Source organism: Salvelinus sp. IW2-2015, linkage group LG27 (genome assembly GCF_002910315.2).
Source record: "Salvelinus sp. IW2-2015 linkage group LG27, ASM291031v2, whole genome shotgun sequence".
Lineage (NCBI taxonomy): Eukaryota > Metazoa > Chordata > Actinopteri > Salmoniformes > Salmonidae > Salvelinus > Salvelinus sp. IW2-2015.
The window spans coordinates 16,244,587-16,271,643 of record NC_036867.1 but is presented as its reverse complement, the minus strand read 5'-3'; the positions used below and the strand labels follow the sequence as shown (position 1 = coordinate 16,271,643).

Below are 27,057 nucleotides of genomic sequence, written 5' to 3'. Positions count from 1 at the left end.
TTGGGGGATGGAATGATTTTATTTTTCTTGGGGGGGGGGGGGTTCTCGGATGTTTTTTTCGGGCAGCTCTTGGGGCTGATGGGTCGCTGGTTCGGTTTTGACCCTGTGGGAGATCTGTGTTGACCCTGGTTGCATCTGTGAGTCCCTCTGGATGGGAGTCTGTTAGACGTCTAATGTGATGTGGATGTTGAGCGGCTTCACTGCAAGTTTGATGTTTGAGTCATTCAGATAGCATAAGCCATGGCACAATATTTAGAATACCAGGAAATTACGCTAACCAAAATATAATCGCAACATGCAACAATGTTACAAGCATTTCGCTACACCCGCAACAACATCTGCTAAATATGCGTATGTAACCAATAACATTTGATTTGATTTGGTCAAAGATTTGACTGAATTACAGTTCATATAAGGAAATCAACCAATTTAAATAAATAAATAAATTAGGCCCTAATCTATGGATTTCACATCACTGGGAATAAAGATATCTTGAAAACAAAGGTAGGGGTGTAGATCAAAAAACCAGTCAGTATCTGGTTTGACCACCATTTACTCTCCTTCGCATAGAGTTGATCAGGCTGTTGATTGTGGCCCGTGGAATGTTGTCCCACTCCTCTTCAATGGCTGTGCGAAGTTGCTGGATATTGTCGGGAACTGGAACACGCTGTCGTACACATCAATCCAGAGCATCCCAAACATGTTCAATGGGTGACATGTCTGGCGAGTACGCAGAACATGGAAGAACTTGGACATTTTCAGCTTCCGGGAATTGTGTACAGATCCTTGCAACATGGGGCTGTGAATTATCATGCTACAACATGAGGTGATGGTGGCGGATAAATGGCACTACAATGGGCCTCAGGAACTCGTCACGGTTTCTATGCGTATTCTAATTGCCATCGATAAAATGCAGTTGTGTTCGTTGTCAGTAGCTTATGTCTGTCCACACCATAACCACATCGCCACCATGGGGCACGCTGTTCACAACGTTGACATCAGCAAACCGCTCGCCCACACGACGCCATACATGCTGTCTTCTATGTGCCGGGTACAGTTGAAATCGGGATTCATCTGAGAAGAGCACACTTCTCCAGCGTGCCAGTGGCCATCGAAGGTGTGCATTTTCCAACTAAAGTTGGTTATGACGCTAAACTGCAGTCAGGTCAAGACCTTGGTGAGGACGACGAGCATGCAGATGAGCTTCCCTGAGACGGTTTCTGACAGTTTGTGCAGCAATTCTTCGGTTGTGCACACCCACAGTTTCATGAGCTGTCTGGGTGGCTGGTCTCAGACGATACCGCAGGTGAAGAAGCCGGATGTGGAGGCCTGGGATGGCGTGGTTACAGGTGGTCCGTGGTTGTGTGGCCAGTAGGACATACTTCTGAATTCTCTAAAACGACGTTGGAGGCGGGTTATGGTAGAGAAAAACATTAAATTCTCTGGCAACAGCTCTGATGGACATTCCTGCAGTCAGCATGCCAATTACACGCTCCGTCAAAACTTGAGACAGCTGTGGCATTGTGTTGTGTGACAAAACTGCACATTTTAGAGAGGCCTTTTATTGTCCCCAGCACAAGGTGCACCTGTGTAATGATCATGCTGTTTAATCAGCTTCTTGATATGCCACACCTGTCAGGTGGATGGATTATCTTGGCAAAGGAGAAATGCTCATTAACAGGGGTGTAAACAAATTTGTGCCCAAATTGTTCGTATGAAAAACATGGGACTAACACTTTACATGTTGCGTTTTTATTTTTGTTCAGTGTAGCTTTAAAACTGCACATTTTCTCTTAGCCCCATGATAAAATGTGTAGAATTGCAGGAATATTGCTGTCAAACTGCACAATGGTATCTCCACCACATGGAAAATGAGTAGAATTGCAGGAAATTCGTTTTAAAACAGCCACATTTTGTCACTGCGGCCAACAGGAGGGGCTCTAAAATGTTCAGTCAGCGACCACTCCATTGGCCATGCCCAAGGCCACGCTCCTGTCACACCCACCACCTAAGCCCCATTTTGACCCAGAAAAAAACCTGCATCTACTGTAAGCATTTAGTTATGGCTGGCTTTGATTTAGACCAGCAAAACGTCATAATGGAATGATATCATACTACAGGCCAAATCTGAGAACATTCTGTACACATTAACAACCAAGCTCTGTCTGAGATCTGGGGTGACATCATAATTCATACAAAGGTGAACCCAATGGAACGTCACACCTGCACTATTGCATCATGAGTTGATTATAGTACCATAAAATCTGCGTTGCTGGGTGTTTGTGTAAAATGTGTGTGTGTGTGTGTGTGTGTGTGTGTGTGTGTGTGTGTGTGTGTGTGTAGTGTGCGCGTGCCGTAACATCTGATCTGAAGGGGTTACAGGGACATCTAGTGGTGACAGCAGTCCTTGGTGTGTGTGTGTGTGTGTGTGGTGTGGTGTTGTGTTGTGTGTGTGTGTGTGTGTGTGTGTAGTGTGTGTGTGTGTGGTTGTGTGTGTGTGTGTGTGTGTGTGTGTGCGTGCGTGGGTGTGTGTGTGTGTGTGGTGTGTGTGTGTGTGTGTGTGTGTGTGGTGTGGTGTGTGGTTGTGTGTGTGTGAAACAGTACACTGCAGGGAGAAAGAGTGCAGAATCAGCCAAGAGACTTCTATATCTTCGTCTAAAACCGGGCACGAATCAACTGAACAAATGTAAATCAAAACTGGACGTTGAACTGACGTTTGTGCGCAGGTGGATGTGCCGGCGTCTGCAGCGCCGAGTCTGAGGACATCGTCTATGCCACCGACTGACTACATCCTCAGCTCTCCCTGTCCAATCCCCAATAAACATGAAATAAAAGATTAATCAGCTGCCTCCTAGTGGGCTGCTGGATGGGTCGAAAGCTGGCAGTCCGCTAAGAGTCGAGCGCTAGGGAGTCGAGGGTTAAGAGTCGAGCGCTAAGATTTCTCGGCAGCAAGACCCTGCAGTCTAAAGTGAGGGTGCAGAATAAATCTGCAAGGGTGCAGCCGGAACAGACAAACAGAGAAACAATCAAGCTTGCAGATAAACAGAGAGAGAGAGAGTGGTGTGTGTGTGTGTGTGTGTGTGTGTGTGTGTGTGTGTGTGTGTGTGTGTGTGTGTGTGTGTTGTGTGTTGTGTGTGTGTGTGTGTGTGTGTGTGTGTGTGTGTGTGTTGTGTGTGTGCGTGCGTGCGTGCGTGCGTGCGTGGTGCGTCGGCGTGCGTGCGGCTGGTTTGTGTGTTCACTCTCTCAGGCATACATGTACATACTGTCTGGTGTAGTGAACAATGAAACATACTATTTTAATTTATTATATATGCACACTCAAAACATTTGCACGTGCTGCATGCATACAGGAATGTAGCGCACACACACCACATCACACACACACACACCACACCACACACACACACACACACACACACACACACCACACACACACAACACACACACACACACACACACACACACACACATATTTATCAGTTAGTGTTGGGCCAGTAACCGAAAGGTCCCTGGTTCAAATACCCGAACTGACAAGGTGAAAAATCTGTCAATGTGCCCTTGAGCTAGGCACTTAACCCTCATTTGCTCTAGCTACGCCGTACTACTATGGTAGAAACAAAAAAACATTTCACTGCACCTATCCGGTGTATGTGACAATAAAACATATTTTGTACTACCTTTTTTTATAATTTATATTCCAGACTCTAGTCCGGAAGCTAAATTCTTGCAAATGTACTGTGTATTTAAATACCGTATTCTCGACATAGCTCATTTTATTATTTCTACTACTATACCCATTTTAGTTACACTGTTTATTCACACCACATATTTATATATATACTGGATTCATGATATAGCCCACTCTAATATCTACTGCTGTACCTATCGTTCTGAGTATATCTTGTGTCAATTCTTCTGGTGTATATATGTATAGATTGCAGTTGGATTACTGTTACAGTGCTATTTGGGTTAATTGGATTCCTTCTGACGTTTAAAAAATGTCTTGATAAGATTTTTGGGGGGGATATATTATTTGTGTTCTTGTTGGACATTTTGCTGCGTTGTTAGGAGCTAGTAACATAAGCATTTCGCTACACCCGTTATAACATCTGTTAAACTGTGTACGCAACCAATCAACTTTGATTTGATTTAACACACACACACACGACTTTGAACGAGCTACAGGTATTCCTAGAAGGAATCATTAATGGAAACGCTTTCTTAGTGTATGCGGTGTTGAGCACAGTACAACATTACTAAGACTAATACCTTACGCCTCTGTTTGCCCTCTCAGTGGAAAAAGCAATTACACTTTCTCCCTCTCCCTGCTCCCTCTATTAAAATCTCTTCTCGGTCGTAAATTGATAGAATTAGGCAACAGACTCACGTATGGAAGCTGTGCTCTCCGGCGATGGCCCAGCCCACAGCACGGCATGAAGGGGGATCAGGGGGGTTCAGGAACAGACGGCAGCCGCCTCACAGACACCCTGTCAGGCAGCAGCATCCACTCAGCCTCGGTCCATGGCTAAACACGCGGCCCGCAGGGGGGAGCAGGAGAGGAGGGGCAGAGGAGGATGGAAGGGAGAGAGGGAACGAAGGCAGGAGACGGAGTAGAAGGAGAGAGCAGAGGAGACTGCCGTATCCACGCCGATCCCCCCCCCCCCTCCTCCCCCTCCACACGTGCAATCAGATCCTCACAGTCAGACCCAAGCACTATCTAATCTAACTCTCGGCAGGGCAGTTTCCACAGCGAATTTGACTCCAGTGCCGCCTCAGCCCTCCAGCCCGCCCCCATGTCCCACAGCGCAGCAGAGGCCAAGAGAGTAGAGAGCCTCTGAATGAGGCGCAGGTCTGTTACAGCACTGCCTGTTACCCCAACCCAAATCCGTATCCTCTTCAGCACCGCGGGGCTGCTCCTCTATTTAGCTTTCAACCAAATCCTCTGCAGTACTGCTGCTGTTCAGCTCTGTACGGTGGCTGTCTGCCTGGTTGACCGGCTGTCTGGCTGACTGGCTGTCTGGCTGGTTCCCTTGGTTCTGGTTCAGCTCCTCATGTGTGTGTGTGTACCGTCTTGTCCTGTAGAGGCTCCTGGGGGACACACGGTGGAGAGGGGTCCTGACTCAGAAGTGGAGGCGGAGCTACCAGTGTCCTTTATTGACCACTGTCCTTCCAGTAGGGGGGGGGGGCGTTGCCCTCGCCGCTTACGCCACGCCTCTTCTCTCTCTCTCTGCCTCCACCTTGGGTTAAGTCAGATGGACGGACAGGAAAGAATCAACAGGACTCTTTCTCTCTAATCTTCCTTTTCTTTCTAAGTCTTCTGTAGAAAGTGTGTTGCTGGCAAAGAGAGAACTGCAGGGCGGTGGTCAGGCAAGGTAGGGCAGAGGCTCAGACAGAGATCTGGCTGCTGGGCTAGCTGGTGAGAACAGAGGCTGTGTCTGGTTGTGTCTGTGTCTGGTGCAGAGAGCAGCAGCAGTAGCAGGACTCTCTCTCTCTCTTTCCCTGTGGTCCCTGGCTCAGTCATGCCTGAGCGCTGAGTGGAACCACTGGCTTCATCGCTTCTCTTTCCCCCTCTCCTCTCCTCTTCTCCTCCCCACCCCGCCCCTTGTCTCCTGCTCTTTCCCTTGCCCTGCCCAGTGCACTCAGCCTAACAGATGATTGAGTCCAGAGCTTAATGTACTCACTGCTGTGTCTCTGCTGCAATCAAGCCTTCCATCTCTCCGCCCCTTCGCTCAACCTACCATCCCTTCCCACCGCTCTCTCTCCTTGCAAGGGTGTGTAATGTCTCTCAGTCACCTCCTCTCGTAGTGTCCTGTCGTAGTCGGAGAAGGGTTGAGAGGAGAGGGGTATAACAGAAGGATAGAGGAGTGAGAGAGCCTGGCTGTCCTATCTTTACCATTGTCTCCTCGCTGCATTGAAGAGCAGGTGCTGTTGTCTGAGTACACAGGGATGGATGATACACAGTCTGAATTTCAATTCGCCACCGGCACTACTGGCTTAGAACATTAGCTTTACCCTCACGCTCTCTCCCTTTCTCCCTCCCGACAAACCAACTTTATTTCATTATTTCTCACTTTCTCTGTCTGTCTCTCCCGCTCTCCTTTTTGTTCTCACTCTCTGTCTCTTTCTCACTCTCTCTCTATCTCACTCTTACTGATTGGAATTCTATCCTTTTCGGTGTCTCAAAGGCTGGTATTTATGAGTACTTTCCCTCTCCCGGGGAGTGCTGTGCTGTTTACATCATAAGCTGCTTTGGGTAAGCAGCAGCATTTCTTCCAACACTCTACAGCAACCTCCGTGTTTTTTCCCTCTGCCGGGGAAAGTTTGAGTCATTTCAATGGCTGTCATCCTTATAGCACAATGTGGCTCTCCGTTTGATCCCGCTAATACAGGCTTAAAAGGGATACTTCAGGATTTTGGCATTGAAGCCCTTTATCTACTCGTGGATACCATTTTCTGTGTGCAGTTTAAAGGAAGTTGCTAACTAGCGTTTGCACAGTGACTGGAAGTCTATGGGTATCTGCTAGCATGCTAGCATGATACCAATAGAGTTCCAGTCATTGCCTTTAATGCTAGTTAGCCTTGGCTCGCGAAAGTACCTTGAACTTCCTTCATACTGGACACGGAAACATAAAAATGGTGTCTGCAAGTTCATCTGACTCTGGAGAAGTAGATAAAGGGCCTCGTTGACAAAATCCCGACGTATCCCTTTAATGTATTAATTGTATGCAGAGATGACATTGATACTCTGGCATCTGCTGTGCTGTGACTAAAACATACGGCAGTGTCCTCACTACCGCTCCACGGGGCAAGGGCAGCCGCTGACGCTGTCTCTCTCTGCTGTCCTCCGCTGCTGCTGCTGATATATGTTGCGTCCCGAACGGCACCCTATTCCCTATGGAAGTGCACTACTTTTGACAGAAGCCCTATATACGGAAAAGGGGTGCCAGTAGAGACGCAGCCCTAATCTCTCTGTGTCGCTCCCCTCTCCTTGTTCATGCTGCTCTCCTCTCTCTGCTTCATCTAGTACGCGCCACAGGTTCCAGAGAGCTATTTGTCACAAGGACAATCGTAACGTGACATCTACTGTCAGACAGTAGGCTAGAGAGCTGAGCTCGGACAAGAGGGCAAACCCCGTACTCTCGAGGCCAGGCAAGGCCAGTTTGACCAAAGCAGAGTGTGCGTCCCAACTGTTACCCTATATAGTGGACTATTTTTGACCAGGAGTCTATAGGCCCATCATTTGGGAAGGGAACAGTCTCTTATATTACAGTATTTACAGATAGCCTGCAGTGATGCTTTCATATGTACTGTAATGAATCAATATATATTAATCTCCTATCTGGGCAAGCGGGAACTTTTTTAGAGCCCACTAGTTAGAAAGAAGAAAAAAAATATGGCACATTCTTTCCTCTCTGCTTTGATAAATTGGAGTGTCACATCAATGCCTCATTCTGGGGTAGGTGTGACAGGCGTCACTGTTTTGATGGAGGAGCATCATTACAGGCAGAGACCTTTCACAGAGGCAATGGGAGGGGGGACTACCTTCCCATTGTATCAGAGAAGTGATCATCACTCACTCGTTCCTTACGCAGCTACCATGACAAATAGCTTTGGGCCGTGATACGCCGCTCATGATACGCAGCTCTACAACCAAATCTGTACTATCTGAATGAGAACACATGTAAATGAGTAGTGCTGTGAGGGTACAGAGATCTTTCAGGGATATGGACCTAAATAGGTACTATACTATACTTTACTATACTGAACAAAAATATAAACGCAACATTCAACGATTTTACTGAGTTACAGTTCATATAAGGAAATGTCAATTGAAATAAATAAATTAAGCCCTAATCTAAACATAGGCCCACCCACTTGTGAGCCAGGGCAACCCACTGGTCTTTTTCCCCACAAACAGGCTTTATTACAGACAAAAAATACTACTCGGTTTCATCAGCTGTCCGGGTGGCTGGTCTCAGACGATTCCGCAGGTGAAGAAGCCAGATGTGGAGGTTCTGGGCTGGTGTGGTTACACGTGGTCAGTGGTTGTGAGGGCGGTTGGACGTACTGCCAAATTCTCTAAAACAACATTGGAGGCGGCTTACGGTAGTGAAATAAACATTCACTTCTCTGGCAACGGCTCTGGTGGACATTCGTGCAGTCAGCATGAATGCAGTCAGTCTCAAAACTTGAGACAGCTGTGGCATTGTGTTGTGTGACAACATTTTTGAGTGGCCTTTTACTATCCCTAGCACAAGGTGCACCTGTGAATTGATTATGCTCTTTAATCAGCTTCTTGATATGACACACCTGTCAGATGGATGGATTATCTTGGCAAAAGAGAAATGCTCACTAACAGGGATGTGAACAAATTTGTACACAAAATTTGAGAGAAAAAAGTTTTTGCACGAATGGAACCATTTCTGGGATCTTTTATTTCAGCTCATGAAACATGGGACTAACACTTTACATGTTGTGTTTATATTTTTGTTCAGTATATACAACTCCAAAAAATTCTGTTAAAAACATCCCAATTTGGCAGTTGGGTCACAAACAACTCATTGAGTTCTTTAAGTTGGGTTATTGATGCTGGGAGAAAAATAATATAATAATAATAATAATAATATTATTATTATTGGGTTATTGATGCTGGGAGAAAAATAATATAATAATAATAATAATAATAATATTATAAATTATTAAAGAAAAATAATATAATAAATCCCAACGTGTGTTTTGTCCACTATTTACCCAGCACTTGGTTGTTTTTAAACCAACATTTTTAAGAGTGTATACTAGATTAGACTAGAGGTCGACTGATTATGATTTTTCAACACCAATACCGATTATTGGAGGACCAAAAAAAGCTGATACCGATTAATCGGCCGATTTTTATATATATATTTGTAATAATGACAATTACAACAATATTGAATGAACAACGAACACTTTTTTATTTTAACTTAATATAATACATAAATAAAATCAATTTCGTCTCAAATAAATAATGAAACATGTTCAATTTGGTTTAAATAATGCAAAAACCACAGTGTTGGAGAAGAAAGTAAAAGTTCAATATGTGCCATGTAAAAAAGCTAAAGTTTAAGTTCCTTGCTCAGAACATGAGAACATATGAAAGCTGGTGGTTCCTTTTAACATGAGTCTTCAATATTCCCAGTTAAGAAGTTTTAGGTTGTAGTTATTATAGGAATTATGATGCGTCGACTATTTCTCTCTACACCATTTGTATTTCATATACCTTTGACTATTGGATGTTTTTATAGGTACTTTAGTAAACAGCGCTGTGCTTCAAGCATTGCTAAGAGCTGCTGGCAAACGCAGTAAAGTGCTGTTTGAATGAATGCCTACGAGCCTGCTGCTGCCTACCACCGCTCAGTCAGACTGCTCTATCAAATATCAAATCATAGACTTAATTATAATATAATAAGCGCACAGAAATACACACCTTAGGTCATTAATATGGTCAAACCCGGAAACTATCCTTTTGAAAACAAAACGTTTATTCTTTCAGTGAAATACGGAACCGTTCCGTATTTTATCGAACGAGTGGCAAAACTAAGTCTAAATATTGTTGTTACATTGCACAACCTTCAATGTTATGTCATAATTATGTAAAATTCTGGCAAATTAATTATGGTCTTTGTTAGGAAGAAATGGTCTTCACACAGTTCGCAACGAGCCAGGCGGCCCAAACTGCTGCATATACCCTGACTCTGCTTGCACTGAACGCAAGAGAAGCGACACAATTTCCCTAGTTAATATTGCCTGCAAACATGCATTTATTTTAACTAAATATGCAGGTAAAAAAATATATACTTCGGTGTATTGATTTTAAGAAAGGCATTGATGTTCATGGTTAGGTACATTTGTGCAACGATTGTGCTTTTTCCGCGAATGTGCTTTTGTTAAATCATCACCCGTTTGGCGAAGTTGAAGTAGGCTGTGATTCGATGGTAAATTAACAGGCACCGCTTTGATTATATGCAACGCAGGACAAGCTAGTTAACCAAGTAATATCATCAACCACGTGTAGTTAACTAGTGATTATGTGAAGATTGATTGTTTTTTATATAAGTTTAAGTATAATGCTAGCAAGCAACTTACCTTGGCTCCTTGCAGCCACAAGGTCCTTTTGATGCTGCACTGGCGTAACAGGTGGTCAGCCTGTTTCCTCGTGGATTGCAATGTAATCGTCCATAATAGGCGTCCAAAAAGGCAGATTACCGATTGTTATGAAAACTTGAAATCGGACATAATTAAATCGGCCATGCCGATTAATCTGCCGACCTCTAGACTAGACTATACTACACTACTTTAGGTCTCCTGTAATTGTCACGCCCTGGCCTTAGTATTCTTTGTTTTCTTAATTATTTTGGTTAGGTCAGGGTGTGACATGGGGAATGTATGTGGTTTTTGTAGTGTCTAGGGTGGTTGTAAGGTTTAGGGGGTTTATTAGAGTAGTTGGGTTTATGTTTAGTATAGTAGTCTAGCTGTGTCTATGGTTGAGTGTAGGTATCTAGGAAAGTCTATGGTTGCCTGAATTGGGTCTCAATTAGAGACAGCTGGTATTGTTGTCTCTGATTGGGAGCCATATTTAAGGCAACCATAGGCTTTAGCTGGTTGTGGGGAATTGTCTATGTTGAACGTTTGTAGCATGTATGTATGTATGTATGTGTGTATGTGTGTGTATGTGTGTGTATGTGTGTGTATGTATGTGTGTGTGTGTGTGTGTGTGTGTGTGTGTGTGTGTGTGTGTGTGTGTGTGTGTGTGTGGTGTGTGTGTGGTGTGTGTGTGTGTGTGTGTGTGTGTGTGTGTGTGTGTGTGTGTGTGTGTGTGTGTGTGTGCACTACGTTTATAGCTTCACGGTCGTTTGTTGTTTTTGTATAGTTTGTAATAGTGTTTCGTTTCATGTTCATCTTCGTAGAAAAAATAAAAGAAGATGGCTTATTTTCCACATGCTGCGTTTTGGTCCGTCTCTCCTCCACACGATCGTGACAGAGAGAGACGGACCAAAACGCAGCATGTGGAAAATAAGCCATCTTCTTTTATTTTTTTCTACGAAGATGAACATGAAACGAAACACTATTACAAACTATACAAAAACAACAAACAACCGTGAACTATAAACGTAGTGCACACACACATGCTACAAACGTTCAACATAGACAATTCCCCACCAACAGACTAAAGCCTATGGTTGCCTTAAATATGGCTCCCAATCAGAGACAACAATAACCAGCTGTCTCTAATTGAGACCCAATTCAGGCAACCATAGACTTTCCTAGATACCTACACTCAACCATAGACACAGCTAGACTACTATACTAAACATAAACCTAACTACTCTAATAAACCCCCTAAACCTTACAACCACCCTAGACACTACAAAAACCACATACATTCCCCATGTCACACCCTGACCTAACCAAAATAATTAAGAAAACAAAGAATACTAAGGCCAGGGCGTGACAGTAATGTATCAAAACTTCCAAGGTTTAATGATAATACCAACACACCACTATTTATCAGAAATGTAACGTAACGATTCAGTGACAAAAAATAAAAACAACACAGAGGATTCAGATACAATGATATCATTGTCTATTCTCCTGAGGAAAGTACAAAGCGACTTGGCAGGTCTCAGCCCCACTGTCTGTCCTGCAGACGTTCTCATTTAATCACTGAGTGTGCATCCCAAATGGCACCCTATTCTCTACACAGTGCACTACTTTTGAGACGGGACCAATAGGGCTCTGGTCCAAAATAGTGCACTATATAGGGAATAGGGTGCCATTTGGGAGCCATCCTAAGAGAGTGGGTGCCTGAAGACAAAGACTGCCCTGCTCAGTAACAGAGGGCACTGCTCTCTAATGCCTACCCTACTGACAGGACAGGGGAATGGAGGAGATTATACAGGCATCCATCTTACATTTTCCCCTCAGGTAAACAAGACAAGGTCACTCCTGGATATATTACCCTAAAAGGATGAACGACTGTTTGGGACATAATGTGATTCTATGCAGTTCGTGGGCTTGAATGAGCATTCTATTAACATAAAAACAATCTATTACAATACCACAACAGAAGCAAAACCTTTTCTCTTTTCATTTTGAGTCCTATAGGTTAGTACCTATTCACATATCTTCAACTCCAAGGACATGCATGCCAACATTGACTGACAATGCAGTAGCTCATATTCATGATGGGTAAATGCCTCTTCATTTCTTACCACCAGATGGCAGTCTTGCTATTCTGTGCCACTAGCTCAAACAGAGGAGACAAGTGATGCGCCACCATAAACTAACTGCCTTACAGTAGCCACCCCATAGGTCCAAACCATTCATCTAGTATTCAAGTCCATTTAACATGAATGGTTATTCTATTATTCTTACAAATTATGAGCATTGCATATGTAGCCAACAACAAGCATAATGCTTGATTCAGTTGCCAGCCTATGGCTCATAGATGACAGAAAACATGTACTGTTGGAAACATTGAACAGAGGCACATCCTCTCCACATATTGGGGTATCCTTAAAAATGTCTGCAGGACTCCGGTCTATAAGGTTGTCAGTGGCCTGAACAGAGGCAACTAGGTTACTCCATATCCTGTCTGTGTCCTTGGTATCAGTTACATAAAACCCCCTGGGGTTGCCAGATTTGATAGGTGGCACAGCCAATTACTTGCTTACGTAACCCCTTCCCTCCATTAACGGGAGAAAACATCATTTGCGGATGAAAATAAAAAAAGTCTCTAATCAAGAGAATGAAAAAGGGGTTTCCTGCCCCTGCAGACCCAACCACACCCTTTCTTTCAAACACCCCACCACCACTACCTCCACCCCTATCCCTATGGAGAGAGTGTCAGTGTCCCAAATGGCATTATGAGAGAGAGGGAGAGAGAGTGTGAGTGAGTGAGAGAAAGTGAGTGTGTGAATGAGAGAAAGTGAGTGTGTGAGTGAGAGAAAGTGAGTGTGTGAGTGAGAGAAAGTGAGTGCGTGAATGAGAGAAAGTGAGTGTGTGAGTGAGGTAATGTGAGAGAGAGAAAGTGAGTGTGTGGGTGAGAGAAAGTGAGTGTGTGCATTGAGAGAATGTGAGTGTATGAGTGAGAGAAAGTGGATGTGTGAGTGAGAGAATGTGAGTGTGTGAGTGAGAGAATGTGAGTGTGTGAGTAGAGAAGTGAGTGAGTGAGAGAGAGAAAGTGAGTGTGTGAGTGAGAAAGTGAGAGAGAAAAAGTGAGTGTGTGAGTGAGTGAGAGAAAGTGAGTGTGTGAGTGAGTAAGGGAAAGTGAGTGTGCGAGTTGAGAGAAAGTGAGTGTGTGAGTGAGAGAATGTGAGTGTGTGAGTGAGTGAGAGAATGTGAGTGAGAGAACGTGAGTGTGTGAGTGAGAGAACGTGAGTGTGTGAGTGAGAGAATGTGAGTGAGAGAAAGTGAGTGTGTGAGAGAGAGAAAGTGAGTGAGTGAGAGGGAGAGAGAGAGAGGAGGTGGGCGAGAGAGTGAGAGGGAGAGAGAGTGGGAAGCCAAGTGAGACCTTTCACATAAACACAGCAGAGAGTGGGAAGCAGCAGCAGGAGATATTACATAATTCTTATGTAAACCAGAGTTTGAGAAATGGCAGATGCTGTATAGCCAGGCTGGTGTAAAATGCCTCATCGGTCAATGCAAAGACCTACCGCAGAAATCACATAACTAAAACTCCAGCAGTGGATGTTGGGCATTAAAAACGTGTACATTTATGGCTGTTTGGGATGCATTTCATTCTATTTTCCTGTTATACTATTAATAAATGTCCAGAGCACTTAGATAAGGCCTCAGGAGATGTATGGTAATCTGATAAATCCTACAAAGGGTTTGGCAGCACTGAGTATACATCCCAAATGGCACCCAAATTCTTATATAGTGCACTACTTTTGATGGGCTCTGGTAAAGAGTAGTGCACTACATAGGGAATAGGGTGCCATTTGGGATGCACCCTGAGAACGATTCCATTTTGGACAGAGGGCCTAAAATCTTAAACAAATTAGACTGCAGTGCCCTTCAAGCTTTTATCCCTGCAATTATACAGTATCAGTTACCATCCCCTCAATGACATTCAGCTCGGTTCAACATTATTTATGGAGTCCATGACGCAGTTGTAGTCCTTTAGAGACTACTCCATCTTCTTGCAGAGTTGGACTTAAAGCAGAGGGTGACCGCACCACCACTACTCCCACTGGTTGCTGACTGAGTGTTCCGGACCACCACTGCTCTTAACCTCCTCCATCCTACCATAAAACCCCCATGGGCAGTAAGAGTCACGGGGCACTTCTCTATGTCTTTCTTTCTTTTCCTCTTTCTCTCTCTCTCTTTATCTCTCTGCCTCTATTTCTCTTCCCTCGTCCCCTGTCTCTGTCTGCCCTCTCTCTGTGTAAGAAGGAGCAAAGTAAGAGTGTTCTTGACATAGCAGTTTGACTGCAGCACTGAGAGATGAGAGGTGTAATGGATGGAGCGTACAGTGACCCCGATGAGCCTCTGAACACTCTGAACACTCGCCCACATGAATACTGGGATTGAGTCACCATGCCAACAGGTGTGGTGTTGGGGAGATGGGAGAAGAGTGGAGGGCACTCAAACAACGTGCGATATGAGCATTTGGAAGGAATAGGCGAGACTCACAATTAGAAGCTTGATGAAAAAGTTTTGTAGATCATTTCAAGGAAAGTAACATAAAATCATCACAAAATGTACCTGAACTATTATTATAGTTTTTAAAAGATATCTCTTTTGATGATGTGTACATTTGAGTCTGAGCATGGTGAGAGCTCTGATAACAAAGAGGGAAGATTACGATGAGACAAGAAAAACATGCCGGAGAAATTTAAAAAGAGCTTGACAGCTTGACGAATAGGCAGCGAAACATGTTTTGAAACCCAGTTCCCACTATGTGTTGGTTTAAAGTTTTAGACACCGCAGCCTCATACTTGTGTGAGAAGTGAAAAGAATCATGTCCAACAAGATGGAGAGGGAGAGGGGGAAGGGAAAGAAGGTCAGCTTAACCGCTGTTATGATAAAACAATTGAAAAACAGTGTAGTTACTTTAGTTCCTAGCAGAGTTCCTGAAAGGGCTGCTATTCCTGCGGTCCTCTTCCAGCAAACATCTAAAAGAGGATACTATGTCTGCTCTTAGCTTTGCCAGTCTGACCCCGGGAACAACCTTTCCCCTCTTGCTTTTTCTTTCTCTCTCTACTTTCTCTCTCACATCCTACATCATGTCTAGGTATCTCTCTCAGCAGGGTTGTGTCTCAGACGTACTGTAGTTGCTTGTCTGACCCTCATACGTTCCCCTTCGCTCCCTTTTTCTTTCCCTTTCTCTCTCTCCCTCTACTTGACGCTCCTTTCCCTGTCCTAACTTCCCGCTCATGTCTCGGCATCTCCCGCAGTGTCGTGTCTCAGATGTAAGTTACTGTAGTCGCGCTCAGTCTAATTGAGTTTGGTCACGAAGACTGAGAGTGTTGTAGAGGATGACGACAGTCAGTCAGAGGTGGTCGGCCTAATGAGCCCGTTGGCATACCCAGGAAGGGGGGGGGGCGGGGTTGAGGGGAAGGAGACGAGCCATGACATATCACTGCTGAGAAGACCATCACCACCACCCTAATCCACACAGCAACTCTTCACTGATCATATAAACACACGGTAAAAGCAAATGTGAACTTCCCTTAGCCTCAACTCAAACACCTTCTCTGTGCCTGAGAGAAAGCAGACGGCAATTCCACAACCTGCCATATTGTTCTGATCCCACTCTGGTTTCACCCCTGCTCTGCTAAAGAGGAGGCGATCTGTGTCTCCTCCAAAAAAGGAAGAAACAGTTCTGCCGAGGAGCCCATCCTTAACCCGTCCTCTCCCTGTCGGTCCCCGCAGGTCCGCTGCTCCAACAAAAACCTGATACCGCGAGTGCTTCACGTACACACTGTGTACCTCAGAGGGTCTGCTTTATAACAGGCCACAGCCAGCCACACTCAAGCACTGAGTGCAAAGCTACAGGGCCACCGGTGCCGGCAGTTCACAGAGATCGTTAACATACTGTACCCAAGCACTGTTTACCAAAGGGGCTTTCGTTGCAACATGCAATGATTTATATCAATGACTTGGCAGTTTTCACTCTTACGCCAATATGAACTTTACTGGCTATGTACTGTCAACCATAGAAGTAGAACGTTCTAATTATATGCGGTAAACATCCAGTGCAGACGTGATGTCGTAAGTGTCCGATGGCCAGATATTCTAGCGCATACAGAACGCCTGGCGATATCATCACATTCATACCATTATAGTGACCTAATGCCCCTCTCTAACGCATTCAAAGGGTACTGTCTCAGGATTACTTTCACATCCCCACCCGCACTTCCTAAATCAGATTCTCACTGCCAACCACTGGGATCACTGGCTTTTCAGAAAATCCAGACCTTCCAAGACACTGAGGTGATGAATACCTTTTAGGTAACCTAAACGCAGGGTGTTTGTTCCCCTTACCTGTCGCACAAAGCTGTTGGTTGTTGTATCTGAAGAGGTGCTTCCATCTGATCCTTTGAATCTGCCTTTCCTCCGTGCTCCTTTTCCATGTGACTTCAGTAAGGGGAGAAAACAGATTTATTTTTATTTTTAAGACCATTATCAGCAGGTAACACTAAAACCTGGATAACAAAGGGTATGACGTGTTGACATATGGGGTATGACATCTTATGTGGGTCGTAGCAGCTGGGGTCTTCGAGTGGGGGGTGGGGGTGTCTTCCCAGGAGATTTTGTTTTGTTGAACGACTGTGAGAATGTTTTTCAACTCCAAAATGCATGAAAATGTAATTATGTTCTCAGAAATTCAAAAAATTATAATAATTAAAAATATATATTATTTTAAATATTTTATTTTGGGGGAAGAGTGGCGGGGAATATAGGGGAAACAATGAGTGTATTACTATGGGAAAAGATTCTGGTGGCACTGAAAATAAAAACAATGGACATTATTGCACGGGGCTCATATGATCAATAGTTTATATACTGTCTGTGATCATAATAGGCTACACCTCAGGAAACTGCACTACAGGGTTGAAGTGCTATGTTGCTAGTAGCAACTGACAAAACACCAAATCTGCTTTTATTCCAACACATTCCCCCAGGACATGTAAATGATGAATATAAAAAGAAAGCTATTCTGTTGGTTACTTAGAAACCAAATCCAAATCAAATCAATTCAAATGTTATTATGTCTAGTCTATTTACTCTAAAATACCCATTTTGGTGCAGGCACTCAATATGCAGTGACATTAGACAACATTGAATGCCATTTCTAGTGCATATATTTGCTATTTCTTTTTATAAGAGCAGCCTAGTTGTCATTGATCATTCTGAATATTGAATTCACTACATTCATAAACAGATAGGCAAGTGGAAATAGTACAACATCCAGTACTTATCATAATTGCAATCTGCTCTTTCAGTAGTTCAAAACCAAGGCTATTATATACTCCCCATTGGAGAACCCTCTGAAGAACCCTTTTTGGGTGCAGGTAAAACCCTTTTGGTTGCAGGTAGAACCCTTTTGGGTTCATGTAGAACCATTTGTACAGCAGGTTCTACATGGAACTAAAAAGGATTCTACCTGGAACATTAATGGGGAAAGAATGGGGTTTTGGGATAAATGCCGAAAATAAGATCTGAGATCCTATCAGTCAGTTAACATGACCTTTATGAATTATATAGCCTTTATGTGCTTTATGTTCTTGTTTTGATTACATAAATGCTTCAAAATTCACAAAAAGTGACGTTAGCTGATGACGTTATATCATAGAACAAAACGTATAAGATCTCCTAAACCTGTGTTTACCACAGACCTTATTTTCAGAGTTAATCCAAAAACCTTTTTTTATTTTTATTTTATCATTCATTTCCCCATAGGCTTTGGCCAACGAGCCACGGTGGAGTTAATGCCCACAAAACGACACATTTACTATCGCTCTCTATACTGTGGCCTGTAATGTAAAATTATTCAGACATCTTAACCACTGATCTGGTCAAGAGACCATCTAAATATTTTCTTAATCCCATCAAAGCAAACCCCATTTTAACTGTGTGGATTTCATATCCAACCCCCAAGGCTAATAACGTACTGGACTGGCCATGCAAAAAATACAAATATTTACTGATGCATAAACGTAAGAAATGTATTGCCTAATAAACCAGTTGGCTAGGTTCACCAGGTAAAATAATCAGGCTCCTGCAATTCAATGGTCTTCAAACGAATGACAGCTATAACTATGTAACACACCTGAAACAATAGTAGCCTAGTTGTTTAACTTTTTACAAGAATATTCGTCCTTATTATCCAAAAGGTAGGCTATACTACCTGACATAACGCAGGCTCCTCCAACGTTTTGGTCATGGTTTACTGATTCGTTACATTTGGCGCCAAGCCAAGATGGTATTGGAAATTAAGTATTTGCATCTATTTTTGTTGGATAACTTCATAAATGGCAAGTTATTTATTACCATACACATGCGACATAGGCATAGAAATGATCAAATATTGCAACTGTACATACTTGTAGCCCAGGGTTTTCGAGCGAATCCATATGTCTGTCCAAAAGTGAGTGAGTCTTTTGCAAGTTATTATGGACCATTTGACATTCAACCGTCGATCGATCGTTGAGATAGACAATCAACTTGTTCAAGGGTCGGTGGTCAAGCGTGACTCCCGCTCTCTTCAAAATTTAGAGCAGACATTTTTGTTTGACACGACTTTACGTCCAAATGAATAAAAATAGTTGCGTGAAAGAGACTTTTGTGACCGAGGAGTTAAGTGACTAGGCTATTTTCCTCAGCCACTCTGCCATGCAGTCTTGAAGTTTGAGTCAGACCACAACCGGGAAGACTTGGGAAGGAGGAGCAGTTTGCGTAAAAAAAAAACGTTTTTCTAATGGGCTTGTTTCCTCCCTTTAGGTAAAAAAGAAAGAAAGAATAAGACTGCATGTCATTGAACAGCTCAGTCACTTAGCGAGTATCTGCCCCTCACTCCCACGTTAATTCACTGTCAGCCTTCCCCCACGTTCGCACTCAACTGGTTACAGGTTCTCTACTCAGGTAAGCTTAAGCATATCGAGCAAATGCACAGGTGTAAGCGTTGTCTCAAGCAAGGAACATCTAGACTAAGTCTGGTTGCTCGACTTAACATTTGCAATGATTTGAACTTTCTTTTGTAAAATAATAGTTACTTTTATGATTGGGTTCAAACATAAATGTAAGGGGGAAAATCTAAAAGCGTCACACGTTGATAATTGTTTGTAGCCTAATAAATCTCGTTCACCAGACACTTCTACTCATGCACAATTATCCTGCGGATGATGTTAGTTTGTAATTTACTCATTTCACAATAAGAGTTGTTTTGGATAAAAACACATTAAATGTTTATGTTTCGCAATAAATAGCCTTACATAAAAGGACATGCTACTGTCTTTGCACTATAGCACATTTACACGCCACAATGTGCAAATTATGGGGGCCAGGGAATGAGACATTAGCTCCCCTAAATGCAACAAAAGTCCAACATTGGTGGGGGGGGGGGTGCTTATGACTATAATTTTTTGCACTGCTACAGTGTTAAATATGAAAATAAAAGCTTATTCCAAATTAAACGAACACTCCCACCACTCTGTCATGATTTAAACCTTTCAATTGAATTCATCTCTCTACTCCGCCTGTCTGCTAGTTTGGCTAACACCTAACTCTCAAAGTCTTCCTGACTTCAGAGTCTGGAATGGCTCTTTGATGTTGTTGGCACAATGAGTCAATATTGAAGGGGGCTGGGCTTTTACTGGTTGGCTCTCTGTGTCTTTCTCGCTCAAACGCCTACATGCACAGCCACACACAGAACCTGAGCGCAGCCCTCTTCCATTACAACGGTTTTCAAATACAAATATCAAGAGGTCTCAACCCTTGTGAAAAATAAATATTTAAGAGAACCAATCAAATCCCTCGCTCAATTTCTGAGCTACTAATGCATTAAAACGTCTTAAGGCTAGGAGGCAGTATTTTGACGTCCGGATGAAAAGCGTGCCCAAAGTAAACTGCCTGTTACTCAGGCCCAGAAGCTAGGATATGCATATAATTGGTAGATTTGGAGAGAAAACACTCTAAAGTTTCTAAAACTGTTAAAATAACTGATAAAATTACTGATTTGGCAGCGAAACCCCGAGGACAAACCATCCAGGGGGGGGGGGGAAATTGAGGTCATAGGATTTTCCAAAAGCGTTTCTATAGGAAACCCTATTTATTAGGAACCTGGTTGCAGTTCCTATGGCTTCCACTAGATGTCAACAGTCTTTAGAAATTGGTCGATGTTTTTCTTTTGAGAAATGAGGAAGTAGTGCTGTTCTTTGTACGTGTCAATCTGAAGGTCCCTAGTCTTTTGTTGCGCGTGAAGAGGAGCGCGCTCCTTGTTATTTTTCTTCGGTATTGGAAACAGATAATCCCGTCTTAAATTTTATTGATTATTTACATTTTAGGATACCTGAGGTTGGATTAGGAACATTGTTTGAAATGTTTGGACCAAGTTTACAGGTAACTTATTAGATACTTTGTAGTCATGTTGGGCGAGTTGGAACCGGTGTATTTATGAATCAAACGTGTCAAATAAATGGAAATTTTGGGGATATAAAGAAGGAATTTATCGAACAAATGACCATTCATTGTGTCAGACATTTAGGATTGCAAAAATAAGAAGATCTTCAAAGGTCAGCCATTTATTATATCGTTATTTCTGACTTTTGTGTCGCACCTACCTGGTTGAAAAAAGATTTGCATGTGTTTGTATGCGGGGCGCTGTCCTCAGATAATCGCATGGTGTGCTTTCGCCGTAAAGCCTTTTTGAAATCAGACACAGCGGCTGGATTAACAAGAAGTTAAGCTTTATTTTGATGTATTACACTTATATTTTCGTGAATATTGATATTTCTGTAGTTTGAATTTGGCGCTCTGCAATTTCACCAGATGTTGTCAAATCGATCCCGCTAAAGGGATTGGCGCTTTAAGGGATCAGAGTGTCACAGCTCTCCCTGCTCTGTAAGTCGTGGGTCGAGTCAGCCATGCTACCTGTCGGCCTTGATCTCTGTCTGTCTTTTGCTTTCCATAGTGAACTTGCAACATTGTATCGACTGGGTCCCAAATGGCTGGTGCATAGTGCACTCTTTGGATGCTGGAATTATTGGAGTGTGCAGGTAGCCTACTTTTTAAGTGATTTGTTTGACAATAAGATGAAAACATCATGACTGCTTGTGTTCATGCCACATTAAAAAGTAATATATTTTTACCGTTAAAATACGTCTTCACTATTTGGCCCATGAAAATGTTTTGTGCACAAATAAGAAGTCCTGTGAAAAAAGGGATTCCCCGAATGAAACAAGGGACCCCCCCCCCCCCCCCCCCAACAAATGCCACAATATAATTTGCTCACTGCACACACACACAAATAAAATTGTAATTGTCACATACGCCAAATACAACAGGTGTAGACCTTAACGTGATATGCTTACTTACAAGCCTTTAACCAACAATGCAGTTTTATGAAAAAGAGTTAAGAAAATATTTACTAAATAAACTAAAGTTAAAAAATAAAAGAGCAACAATAAAATAACAATAACGAGGCTATATACCAGTACCGAGTCAATGTGCGGGGGTACAGGTTAGTCAAGGTAATTGAGGTAATACTGTATGTACATGCAGGTAGGGGTAAAGTGACTATGCATACATAATAAACAGCGAGTAGCAGCGGCGTAAAAAAGGGGGTATCAATACAAATAGTCTGAGTAGCCATTTGATTATCTGTTCAGCAGTCTTATTGCTTGGGGGTAGAAGCTATTAAGAAGCTGGGAGATAGAATGTAAAAAATATATGATTTATCTTCACTCTATCTGTCTTTTCATGCTTCATCACCAGGAATCCTATTCCTGTCAAAGCCAAATGTCACCACTAAAACGTTTTCTAATACACAATGACAGTTGCCTTTGTCATGTGCAAAATGACTGATACCTCCTGTAAACCGCCCCCAAACGCCTCCTCTAGCAGTATGTTGTTGGTTGTTGGTAGGACAAAACTCAGTGCCTTTATTATTCATCATTGCCCTCTAGTGGTTTTATATGGTTCAACAAACCAGGCTCTTTTCCAATTCCTCTTTCCTTGATTCCTCGCGTCCTCTCTCCCAATCTCCTTCTTAAAACTCATTGGAGGAACAGCTCCTAGGGGAGGGACCTTGAATCTACTCTGCCAATGCTCTTTGAGAAGGAGGGGAAGAGAGAGGAAGCGAGGAATCAAATAATTGAGATACACTCTGGGAGTTGCTACGCTAATTAATGACAAGATTTTGCATGAAAGTAGAGTCTGTTCTGATCGGATTGCCTTTAGACTGTTCTTTGTATTATGATCCATATACAGCAACTTACAAACAATAATTACAGTAGGCCTATACTCTGCAGCATATTGTAATTGTGATTTCCTGCGAAGGTTCAGTGTTTCAGAGTAAGAAATGTAGACATCGGTGGAAAGGGGGTTTTATGGGTTAAGTGGGCACATTTTAACTCCTTACCATTGGCTCAATACCATAACTCCTGACACATCAAAACCTGACTCTAACCTCACACACCAGACACGCAGGTCAACATCTACAAGTGGGTTAGCACGTACCTTTGGCACATTTACAATACATGAAGCACAATGGGTTATGTATTGAGTCAGAGCAGTAACCCGATTTTAAATCCAAAAGGATAACATCTGAGTGCATCGCTGACATATCCCATTGTATATCTGTCTTAGCCTTTCCCCTTAGCTCACGTCTATGCTCCCCCTGTCCTCCTGACCCCTGACCTTTACTCTGCTTTGGCGGCTCTTTGCTGAGTGAGTGAGGATAGCTGCGGATACAGAAGTGCACTCACAGCCCAGATAAAAATCCTTTCCTTCCTACATCCCGGCAGCGAACACCTTTTCAAAACACACACACAAGCATGTCAAAGAGGGTCTTTTAGAACAACATACATGCACACATAGACACACACACACATAGACACACACAAACCAATAAACCTGGAGCTTTCCTGGAAATTCCAAAGGGGATGGCATTCCCAAAATTAGCAAAATAAATTGCAAGTATAGGAGAAAATGCCGTGAACTTCCTCCCATTGTTGTGGAATGACTCGGAAAGCTCTAACAAATAGAGTCAGCAGAATATTCACGACTTTGACACCAACCATAAGCCAAATCATCTAAGCACTATCTACTGTATTTGCAGATCTGAGGTTATACTGTTGTTATTATGAATAAACATATTGTCCTTATTGTATAGTTACTGGCAGATGACTGCCTCCAGCTTGTGGACCAGACTTTTGTGAAATGATGTTACTGTACTGTATCGAGTACTCAACATTAACCAGTTACTGCTCAAAGAGAGCTTCTCATCAGAATTGTACATAAACATATCTTGTATAATACCGAATCATAGTTGTGGCCTTATACAGTAGATTCAAGATCACAAATGTATCTTATCTCATGAATATAGTATAAGTGAATATTTTGTATACAGTATGCTTCTCTCTCTTTTGCCCCTCTCATGCCCCTCTTCTACCTTTTCCTTCCCCTCCTTCTCTAGGCCCACTCTGGCCTTTGAGAGAGGGAGCACAGTACAGCACTGTGTGGGCAGGATCCCTCTGGAGTCTCCAGCTTGTTGACTGTGGATTAGTCAGCCCAGACCAAGAGCTTTCTGCTGGATGAAGAGAACAGTACAGGCCGCTCAGGTGGGTGGAACTGCCCCCGTTTGACTGCACACAGTGTTCACAGTGTACAGTGATCAGGACTGAGAATACATGTCTCCAAAATAGAGAGCTGACAGGCAGTGTTATTGTATAACCAAATAGAGACAATAATTGATTTAGAAGGCGTATCATATCAACAGCAGTACAGAACCAAATTCCCTGACATTGGTTATAACTGAACAGAGCAGAGCAGTATCAAAATACCACCAAACAGGGCAGACCTGACTAGAGCTGATCAGAACATATTCTACATACTGTATAACAGAACAAAAGTACGGTAACAAACTCTGATTTCCATTCTGGTCAGGCCAGACAAGAAAGGGGCAGCACATCCATTACAATGTCAATACCCAGCAGCAGAAAATTGGTAGATGATACAAGTGTTTAACATAGTGGGTGAGCTACAGTGGTCCTCTGTGGCTCAGTTGGTAGAGAAGGACTCTTGCAATGCCAGTGTAGTGGGTTTGATTCCTGGGACCAATATGTAAAAAAATGTATACATGCATGACTGTTGTCGCTTTGGATAAAAGTGTCTGCTAAACGGCATATATTATTATATATAGGTACAGTATGTTTGAAGAAAAGTTTTGTTTTATTGATTGTCACATTTGTATACATACTAAGACTAGGTGATTTCCCAACCGTCCCTCCCCAACATGAGTGATTAACAAAAAGGAGATAGACATGATAGACCTTGGCCGCAACACATGCATTAGGCATCCATCTCCGAATCAATAAGAATTGGGCTGAGTAAACAACCATCGTTTCTTCAATCTTTTTGCTTGCGCTTCCCGATACCTGGGAAATATCAGCTGCTAACTAAGGTCACTTATTGAGACCCCAAAGTGCTGTATTCAGAGTATTATATCGACGACCAATTATAGATATTCAGTAATGGAGTTTGTGTTTTAAGTATTTACTTCAAATATATTATCTTTAGTTTTGATCATCTATGTTAGTGAAAGAAATAAGGTTGAGTCTTGGTTTGGCTTCCTAATCAAATGGGGATCAATGGATGGTTTGATTGTCAACAGCAACAGCCTTATATCATAATGAAGATACAGGTAAGCTGCCAAAATAAAGGAAACACTTGAGTAAATGAGGGATACAAAGTATATTGAAATCAGGTGCACCCACACAGGTGTTTGTTCCTGAGTTAATTAAACAATTAACAGCCCATCATGCTTAGCGTTATGTATAAAAATGCCCAGTTGCCCATTTTTTGTCTACCATGGCTAGAAGAGATCTCACTTACTTTGAAAGAGGGGTCTCAAAGGAGCATAGGGGGTTTAAAGCAGTGTGTGTGTGTGTGTTTCTCTCACTCAACAGATCTCAACCCAACTGAACACTTTTGGGAGATTCTGGATCGGTGCCTGAGACAGCATTTTCCACCACCATCAACAAAACACCAAATTATGGAATTTCTCGTGGAAGAGAGGTGTCGCATCCCTCCAATAGAGTTCCAGACACTTGTAGAGTATATGCCAAGGCACATTGAAGCTGTTCTGCCGGCTCGTGGTGGCCCAACACCCTTAAGACACTTTGTTGGTGTTTCCTTTATTTTGATGTTTACTTCGGAAAGTATTCAGACCCCTTGACTTTTTCCACATTTTGTTACGTTACAGCCCTATTCTAAAATTGATTAAATAAAACAATTTCCTCAGCAATCTACACACAATACCCCATAATGATTTAGCAAAAACAGGTTTTTGTACATTTATTATAAACAAAAAACAGAAATACCTTATTTACGTAAGTATTCAGACCCTTTCGAAATTGAGCATCCTGTTTCTATTGATCATCCTTGAGATGTTTTTACAACTTGATTGGATTCCACCTGTCGTAAATTCAATTGAGTGGAGATGATTTGGAAAGGCACACAGCTGTCTATACAAGGTCCCACAGTTGACAGTGCATATCAGAGCAAAAAACAAGCCATGAGGTTGAAGGAATTGGCCGTAGAGCCGAGACAGGATTGTGTCGAAGCACAGATCTGGGGAAGAGTACCAAAACATTTCTGCAGCATTCAAGGTCCCCAAAAACAAAGTGGCCTCCATCATTCCCAAACGGAAGAAGTTTGGAACCACCAAGACTCTTCCTAGAGATGGCCGCAAACAGAGCAATCGGGGGAGAAGGGCCTTGGTCAGGGAGGTGACCAAGGCCCTCTCCAATAAGTGTTCAGGGAGGTGACCAAGGCCCTCTCCAATAAGTGTTCAGGGAGGTGGTTACTCTGACAGCGCTCTAGAGTTCCTATGTGGAGATGGGAGAGCCTTCCAGAAGGGCAACCATCTCTGCAGTACTCCACTAAGTAGGCCTTTGGGCTCCCGAGTGGCACAGCAGTCTAAGGCACTGCATCTCAGTGCTAGAGGCATCACTACAAACCCTGGTTCGATTCCAGGCTGTATCACAACTGGCCGTGATTGGGAGACCCATAGGGGTCGTCCGGGTTGGGGTTTGGCCGGTGTAGGTCGTCATTGTAAATAAGAATATGTTCTTAACTGACTTGCCTAGTTAAATAAAGGTTAAATAGTGGCCAGACAGAAGCCACTTCTCAGTAAAAGGCACGTGACAGCCCGCCTGGAGTTTGCCAACAGGCACATAGACTCTCAGACCATGAGAAGCAAGATTCTCTGGTCTGATGAAACCAAGATTGAACTCTTTGGCATGAATGCAAAGCATCACGTCTGGGGGAAACCATGCTGGGTGGATGTTTTTCAACGGCAGGGACTGGGAGACTGGTCAGGATTTGAACCCAATTGAACATCTCTGGAGAGATATGAAAAAAGTTGTGCAGCAATGCTTCCCATCCAACCTGAAAGCGCTTGAGAGGATCTGCAGAGAAGAATGGGAGAAACTCCCCAAATACAGATGTGCCAAGCTTGTAGCGTCATACCCAAGAAGACTCAAGGCTGTAATCGCTGCCAAAGGTGCTTCAAAGTATAGGGTCTAAATACTTATGTAAATATCATATTTCAGTTGGTTAAAAAAAATGAGCAAAAATTTCTAAAAATCCAATTTTGCTTTGTCATTATGGGGTATTGTGTGTAGATTGATGATAAAACAAACAATTTAATAGATTTGAGTAAGGCTGTAACGTAACAAAATGTGGAAAAAGTCAAGGGGTCTGAATACTTTCTGAAGACACTGTATATCATTGTAAATATACACATACAAGCAGTGTATCTGTATATAAAGATCTCGTCTGGCACTG

At 42.9% G+C, this 27,057-nt stretch overlaps 1 protein-coding gene and 1 long non-coding RNA gene across 8 annotated transcripts in view; one reads left to right on the top strand and one right to left on the bottom strand.

Moving 5' to 3' along the window:
* Positions 1-18,682, bottom strand: part of cacnb2a (calcium channel, voltage-dependent, beta 2a) — a 104,955-nt gene extending 86,273 nt beyond the window's left edge. For 4 of the 6 annotated variants that reach the window (XM_023972620.2, XM_023972621.1, XM_023972624.1 and 1 more), the window contains exons 1-2: positions 18,594-18,682; positions 16,531-16,623 (exon numbers count right to left, since the gene is read on the bottom strand). In XM_023972620.2, the coding sequence (XP_023828388.1) occupies positions 16,531-16,623; positions 18,594-18,671 (171 nt within the window). In that variant the 5' untranslated portion in view covers positions 18,672-18,682. Of the gene's footprint in view, positions 1-4,387; positions 4,678-16,530; positions 16,624-18,593 lie in introns of those variants that run through there. The other 2 variants (XM_070435426.1, XM_023972625.3) reach the window with 2 other exon arrangements.
* Positions 18,683-19,043: 361 nt separating this feature from the next.
* Positions 19,044-26,885, top strand: LOC111953392 (uncharacterized). 2 transcript variants are annotated; one of them, XR_011474245.1, is made up of 4 exons: positions 19,044-19,131; positions 23,684-23,828; positions 25,176-26,032; positions 26,068-26,885. It is a non-coding gene; the product is annotated as an uncharacterized lncRNA (long non-coding RNA). The 2 variants fall into 2 exon arrangements; XR_002875860.2 differs by having other exon boundaries at positions 25,176-26,885.
* The last annotated feature ends 172 nt before the right edge of the window (positions 26,886-27,057 follow it).